This window comes from Citrus sinensis, chromosome 9 (genome assembly GCF_022201045.2).
Source record: "Citrus sinensis cultivar Valencia sweet orange chromosome 9, DVS_A1.0, whole genome shotgun sequence".
Classification (NCBI taxonomy): Eukaryota; Viridiplantae; Streptophyta; class Magnoliopsida; order Sapindales; family Rutaceae; genus Citrus; species Citrus sinensis.
Window position 1 is genome coordinate 7,144,048 of NC_068564.1, and position 6,862 is coordinate 7,150,909.

The 6,862-nt window shown below is 38.3% G+C and overlaps 2 protein-coding genes across 2 annotated transcripts; one reads left to right on the forward strand and one right to left on the reverse strand.

The window, feature by feature from the left end:
• Positions 1-3,806: 3,806 nt before the first annotated feature.
• Positions 3,807-5,099, forward strand: LOC127899801 (secreted RxLR effector protein 161-like). Its single transcript, XM_052433926.1, has 2 exons — positions 3,807-4,475; positions 4,986-5,099. The coding sequence occupies exons 1-2, from the start codon at positions 3,807-3,809 to the stop codon at positions 5,097-5,099; spliced, it is 783 nt and encodes a 260-aa protein (XP_052289886.1).
• Positions 5,100-5,149: 50 nt separating this feature from the next.
• LOC127899802 (putative disease resistance protein RGA3) lies at positions 5,150-6,454 on the reverse strand. The gene is made up of 2 exons (XM_052433927.1): positions 6,192-6,454; positions 5,150-6,110 (listed from the first exon to the last, which is right to left on the reverse strand). Exons 1-2 carry the CDS (start codon positions 6,452-6,454, stop codon positions 5,150-5,152), a joined length of 1,224 nt encoding a protein of 407 aa, XP_052289887.1.
• Between the last annotated feature and the right edge of the window lie 408 nt (positions 6,455-6,862).

Below are 6,862 nucleotides of genomic sequence, written 5' to 3' on the forward strand. Positions count from 1 at the left end.
TTTAAAAGTGAATAACTCAAATCCTTCAAGCATCTGATCATTAGTAAAATCTTTTGTGAAGCCAGAAAGTAGTTATATTCTGTTAACATGAATGAGGTGGCATGCTGAGCTGGCATGAGTTCTTTTGGCTGTTAAAACTGTTAGTTAAGAATAACAATTGACGTTTCTCTTTCGTAGCTGAGGTGTTATAAAAGGGCAGCAAAAGGATATTCTTCAAAACGAACGTGTGAGAGATTCTTTGAGTAAGATATAGAGCTTATATGATGAGTTAATATCTCTGTAATCTCATAACCTGTTGTCATCCATTTTCATTCTAATAAAAGCTTAGAGCAGTACTGTTTTATCCGTGGATGTAGGCTTTTTGTGGCTGAACCACGTTACATCTTCTTGCCATTATCTTTCTTGTTCTTGGTGATTGTGGTTTCATAGATTGATCTTAAGGTTAGATTCTTTTATTGATTGCATGCTTTGATCTCTTGAAAAGAAGCTTGAAGCATTCGGCAAGGTCCTAACAAATTGGTATCAGAGCTAGAAGGACACTCTGTTCTTGATCTGGCATAATGGGTAGTACAAGATTCGATCTTGAAAAATTTAATGGTGAGAATGACTTCTACCTGTGGAGTCTTAAGATGAGAGCCATTCTGATTCAGCAGGGCTTGGATAGTGCCCTCGATGATGAAGAAGAATCAAAGTCCAAAAGGGAAAAGGAAGGAGGATCTTCAAGTTTTGGTGGAGACTCAAGAACATAACAACAAAGCTCACAGCACTATCATTCTACACTTGTCTGATGAAGTGCTGAGAGAAGTAGCCAAAGAGAGGACAGCCTCTGGTTTATGGGCTAAACTGGAAGAACTCTTCTTGAAGAAATCTTTGGCTAAAAGATTATACATGAAGAGGAAGCTCTACACGTTTTCAATGAAGGAAGGGACAACCATGAAAGACCACCTTGATGAGTTCAATAAATTGATACTCGATCTTGAAAACGTTAATGTCATGCTTGAAGATGAAGATAGAGCTCTTATTTTGTTGAGCTCTTTGCCTGACTCCTATGAACATTTCGTGGATACCTTGCTCTATGGAAGACATACTCTCACATTAAAGGATGTCAAGAATGCTCTTGAATCCAAAGACTTAAAGAAAAGATTAGATTTCAAGGATCAAGCTACAGGAGATGGATTAGTTGTCAAAGCAAAATCAGAAAAGAAAGTATACAAAGATAAGAAGAACAAAAATCAGAAAGAAAAAGATGACAGGAAAAATAAGAAAAGAAAATGCTACTTCTGTTAAAGGGAAGGACATTACATCAAGAACTGTTTCGAGAAAAAGAAACTTGAAAAGCTGCAAAAGGAGACAAATGGAAAAGCAGCAGTTGCATCTGAAGATGAAGAGGATGCTAAAGGTGCAGATGTCCTCATTGCTGCAGAAAGACAACCCACGGTAGAATGGATTCTTGATTCTGGATGTTCCTTTCACATGTGCCCAAATAAAGAATTCTTCAAGACCTTCGAGAGCATAGATGGTGGAAAAGTTTTGCTGGGAAATAACCTTGCTTGCAAAGTCACTAGAATGGGAACTATCAACATTCAAATGTTTGATGAAGAAACCAGAAAGCTTAAACAAGTAAGGTATGTCCCTGAACTAAAAAGAAACCTGATTTCTCTTGGGATGATGGATGAAATGGGGTGTAGCATTAAGGCTGAAAATGGGAAAATTGAGGTCCTAAATAAAGGTGAAGTCATAATGAAGGGTGTTAGAAGAAATGGTTTGTATGTGTTAGTTGGGTCAGTGCCTCAACTTGGAGTAAATGCTAACATAAGTAGTGATAAAACCAAGCTCTGGCACATGAGACTTGGACATATGAGTCAGAAAGGTATGAAAGAGCTGGAGAAATAAGGTTTGTTTGGTCATGATCAGATTTCTTAGCTGGAATTCTATGAAAAGTGTGTGTTTGGTACAGCCACTAGACTTAAGTTTAACACAGGCAAGCAGACCCTGGACTACATCCATTCTGACATTTGGGGACCCTTCCAAGTTTCATCTCATGGTGGAGCTAGATACTTTATCACCTTCATAGATGACTTCTCAAGGAAGCTTTGGGTTTACATTTTGAAGCATAAGAGTGAAGCCCTAGATAAGTTCAAGGAATGGATAACACTAGTGGAGAATCAAATAGGGAGGAAAGTAAAAAGACTCAGAACTGATAACGGGCTAGAATACTGCAGTAATGAATTTGATGAGTTCTGTAAAAGGCTGGGCATTGCAAGGCACAAGACAGTAAGGTATACTCCTCAGTAAAATGGACTGGCTGAAAGGATGACTAGGACCTTGATTGAAAAGGTCGGATGCATGCTGTTAAGCTCAAATCTCTCCAAACATTTTTGGGCTGAAGCTGCTGTTACGGCTACATATCTCGTTAACAGAAGTCCATCATCAGCTCTGGAGTTCAAAACACCTCAGGAAGTCTGGTCTGGGAAGCCACCTGATCTCAGCAATCTAAAAGTCTTTAGTTGCCCTGCTTATGCACACATTAAACAGGGCAAACTGGAACCAAGGGCTGTGAAAGGTTATTTTATAGGGTACCCTGAGGGCATTAAAGGGTACAAAATATGGAGCATAAATGGGAAACCCACCAGGACCTTTATTAGCAGGGATGTTGTCTTTGATGAGGAAGCCCTGACACAGTCAAGGGTTGAAACTGAAATCATCAATACAAGCTCTGAAAAGAATGGAGTTGTTGAGCTGGAGGTGGAGTCACTAAAAGAAGCAAAACAACATCCAAAGCAAACACATTCTGAACTGGAAGGATATCAGCTGGCAAAGGATAGAATAAAAAGAACCATTAAAATGCCTGAAAAATATGGAGTTGCAGATCTTATATCCTATGCTTTGGCAGTAGCTGAAACTGAAACAAGTGATGAACCAGCAACCTACAAGCAAGTTATGAGAACCAAGGATAAAAGAAAGTGGGTAGCTGTCATGGAAGAAGAAATGGCCTCACTTAGAAAGAATAAGACCTGGACTTTAGTAAAGAAACCAGTTGACCAGAAGCTAGTAGGCTGTAAATGGATATATAAGATAAAGGAAGAAGTCTCAGAAGCTGAACCAGCCAGGTACAAGGCAAGACTTGTAGCAAAGGGGTTCACCCAAAGAGAGGGAGTTGATTTTAATGAAGTATTCTCCCCTGTGGTCAAACATAACTCAATAAGAATCTTATTGTCAATAACATCATACAATGACTTGGAGTTTGATCAAATGGACGTGAAGACTGCCTTTTTACATGGAGATCTTAGTGAGAAGATACTAATGGAAGAGCCAGAGGGTTTTGTTGAGGATGGATCAGAGGACATGGCCTGTTTACTAAATAAGAGTCTATATGGATTGAAGCAGTCACCTAGGCAATGGTATTTGAAATTTGATGAGTTTATGATCACACATGGCTACAATAGAAGTAAATTTGATAGTTGTGTGTATTTTAAAACTCTACCATCTAGAAGCTTTATCTACCTTCTACTCTATGTGGATGACATGCTCCTGGCATGTAAACAAAGAGAAGAGCTGGAGTATCTTAAAGATGAATTGAGCTCTGAGTTTGAAATGAAGGACCTAGGTCCAACCACCAAAATATTGGGAATGCACATAATCAGAGATAGGATTTCTAAAACTCTTTTCTTATTTCAGACAGGATATGTGGAGAAGATTCTCAGTAGATTTGGAATAAAAGAATCCAAACCAGTCTTAACTCCCTGGGTGCTCAGTTCAGACTCTCAAAATAGGAAGAGCCAGAAGAGAATGCAGAGGTAGAACACATGAAGAATATACCATACTCAAGTGTGGTTGGTTGTATTATGTATGCCATGGTCTGCACCAGACCTGATTTGGCCTATGGAATTGGAGTGCTGAGCAGATTCATGTCAAATCCTGGAAAACATCATTGGAATGCAGCTAAGTGGATGTTGAGGTATCTAAATGGTACTGATGGTCATGATATAGTATATGGAAGGGTTGACAAGAACTCAGATCAAGTTCAAGGATATGTTGATTCAGACTTTGCAGGTGATCTGGATAAAAGGAGGTCAATCACTGGATATGTTTACACTTTGTTTGGTGGAGCAGTCAGCTGGAAGGCTTCTTTACAGTCAGTAGTTGCTTTGTCAACTACTGAGGCAGAATACATAGCACTCTCAGAAGCAGTGAAAGAAGCAATATGGTTAAAAGGGTTAGTTACAGAGTTAGGACTGGAGCAAGGATCAGTCAATATCAGCTGTGACAGCTCTAGTGCCATTCAGTTAAGCAAGAACCCAAAATACCACGAGAGGACAAAACATGTGGATATAAGGTTACATTTTATCAGAGATGAGATTGCACAACAAGTAGTAAATGTAATCAAAATTGCTTCAGAGTGTAACCCTGCAGACATGCTTACGAAGCCTCTGCCATCAGTCAAGTTCAAAGAACCTTTGAATTTGATTGGCATGGTTAGTCAGTAGATCAAGTTGTAGTAGATTGATTCAGTGACTGAAGGAAGCTTTAACAGAATAAAACTAGGTGGAGATTTGTGAAGGCAGAAAGTACTTATATTCTGTTAACATGAATGAGGTGGCATGCTGAGCTGGCATGAGTTCTTTTGGCTGTTAAAACTATTAGTTAAGAATAACAGTTGACGTTTCTCTTTCGTAGCTGAGGTGTTATAAAAGGGCAGCAAAAGGATATTCTTCAAAACGAACGTGTGAGAGATTCTTTGAGTAAGATATAGAGCTTATATGATGAGTTAATATCTCTGTAATCTCATAACCTATTGTCATCCATTTTCATTCTAATAAAAGCTTAGAGCAGTATTGTTTCATCCGTGGATGTAGGCTTTTTGTGGCCGAACCATGTTACATCTTCTTGCCATTATCTTTCTTGTTCTTGGTGATTGTGGTTTCATAGATTGATCTTAAGGTTTGATTCTTTTATTGATTGCATGCTTTGATTCTCTTGCAAAGAAGCTTGAAGCATTCGGCAAGGTCCTACCATCTTTGAAGAAAGATCTTGACAGTAATTCCTTCAAGTATCGCATACCAATATTTTCTGGTTCTTCATTCTCATTGGGGGATTGAAGAAGACCATGTGCCATCCAAAATTGAATAAAAAAAATACTTGTAAATTCTTAATCCTCGGGAAAGATAGAACAGTAAGCAAAACATTGTCTCAGGTGCGGCGATAATTGATCGTAGCTTAACCGCAGAGCTGGTAAAATGTCATTTGCCGTTTGCTTTAACTTCCATATGTCATTATCCCTCACATACTCCCAATAATGTTCATCTGTTGTGCCATATAATAGACTTCCTAGTGTTCTCACTGCCAGAGGATTTCCTCTACATTTTTCCACAATTTTTTCCCCGATTTTTATGAGGTTTGGATGTTTCTTTTGCCTTTCTCCAAATGCATATTTCATAAACGAGGACAAGCAGTCCTTGTATGGCAGCTCTTGTAAGTTGTAATCAGTAATACCTCTTGTCGTGCCCATTATTGAAGGAACCTTGTTGCTACGTGTGGTTACCAGAATTTTGCTTCCCTTAGCACCTCCCCACAATAAACTTTTCAATTCATCCCATACTTTGGGATCTTCGTTCCATACATCATCCATAACAAGCAAGTATTTCTTACCATTCAAATGATCTCGCAATATTCGTTGCAATTGCTCTGTTTCCAAGTCACCTTGGTTTTGACCAGTTATCGACTTGATAATCTTTGTCATAATTTGTCTCTCACCAAAATCCTCAGAAACACATATCCAAATTTTCAACTCAAAATGCTCTTCTACCCTTTGATCATTGTACACCAATTTTGCAAGTGCAGTTTTGCCCAAACCTCCAATTCCCACAATAGGAATAACAAACACCGTTTCACTTTCGCCATCGCTTGTTTGCATCAGTAGTTCAATAATCTTTTCTCTATCTTCATCTCTTCCGATAATATCTGATGGACGTACAAACGAGTGAGAAGGTTCCCTCTTTTGCATAGCTTGCCCTTTACGATCATCAAGTCCTAGAGTGAGATTAAACTTATGTATCATGTTTGCAATCTCATTAAACCTCTCTCTGATTTTCTTGATTTGATGACCCATTCTACATCGAAAAGCTATCGGATTTGAGCTCCCAAAAAAGTTACGCAAATTCCTTCCAATGCTTCTTTGCTTCATGACCTACCTTCGTAGAGCTTGCACCTCGAAGTCATCCAGCAAATCTTCTGCATCATAACAGGCATCCTTAAGCTTTTCCAGCCAATCTCTTAACTGGTGATTATGGACTTGCTTTTCCTCGGCATCCAAAACCACACATTTGACAATGGTTAGGGTTTCCTTTAGGTTTTCTGCGTCATTTTTGACACAATAGAACAATAAAAGTTCTTCGAAAGCACGAGACCCTAATTTTTCCATAAGTTTTTCAAGCGCCAAAAATGATTCCACCATTGTTCCTGAAATTGAAGAAACAGAGTCATGGAATATTATTTGAATGTATTTTTTTTCCATTTATATTATTCTTGTTGCTGTTGAATAAATTCAACCAAAATTTTAAAATACAAGGTGGTGGTAAATGGACCAACGAATCCCTAGTGGGAACTCAACAACTCCTTGTCCAATAATATATAATTAGGTTGAGGTAGACATTTCCTTCACTCATGTGGACGGAGTAAGAAAAATTCTTGAGGGCTAGCTCCTAGAATAATATTGTTCCTTTTACATTCGCATCTTATCAAGTGTATGTTTCAACTAATTATGATAATGTTCATACAAATGTGGCAAATATTGAATAAATACCAAAAACCTTCTCGTGGAATAAATATCTTTGAATTATTAGTGAGGTTTAGAAATCTGTTG

Bases quoted from the DNA above. Each gene is read 5' to 3' on its own strand.
- LOC127899802 (XM_052433927.1), bottom strand. From the start codon at position 6,454: ATGGTGGAATCATTTTTGGCGCTTGAAAAACTTATGGAAAAATTAGGG. The intron at 6,111-6,191 runs GTAGGTCATGAA...TTTTCGATGTAG, and splicing joins GAGGTGCAAGCTCTACGAAG to AATGGGTCATCAAATCAAGA.
- LOC127899801 (XM_052433926.1), top strand. From the start codon at position 3,807: ATGAAGAATATACCATACTCAAGTGTGGTTGGTTGTATTATGTATGCC. The intron at 4,476-4,985 runs GTTAGTCAGTAG...TCTCTTGCAAAG, and splicing joins CTTTGAATTTGATTGGCATG to AAGCTTGAAGCATTCGGCAA.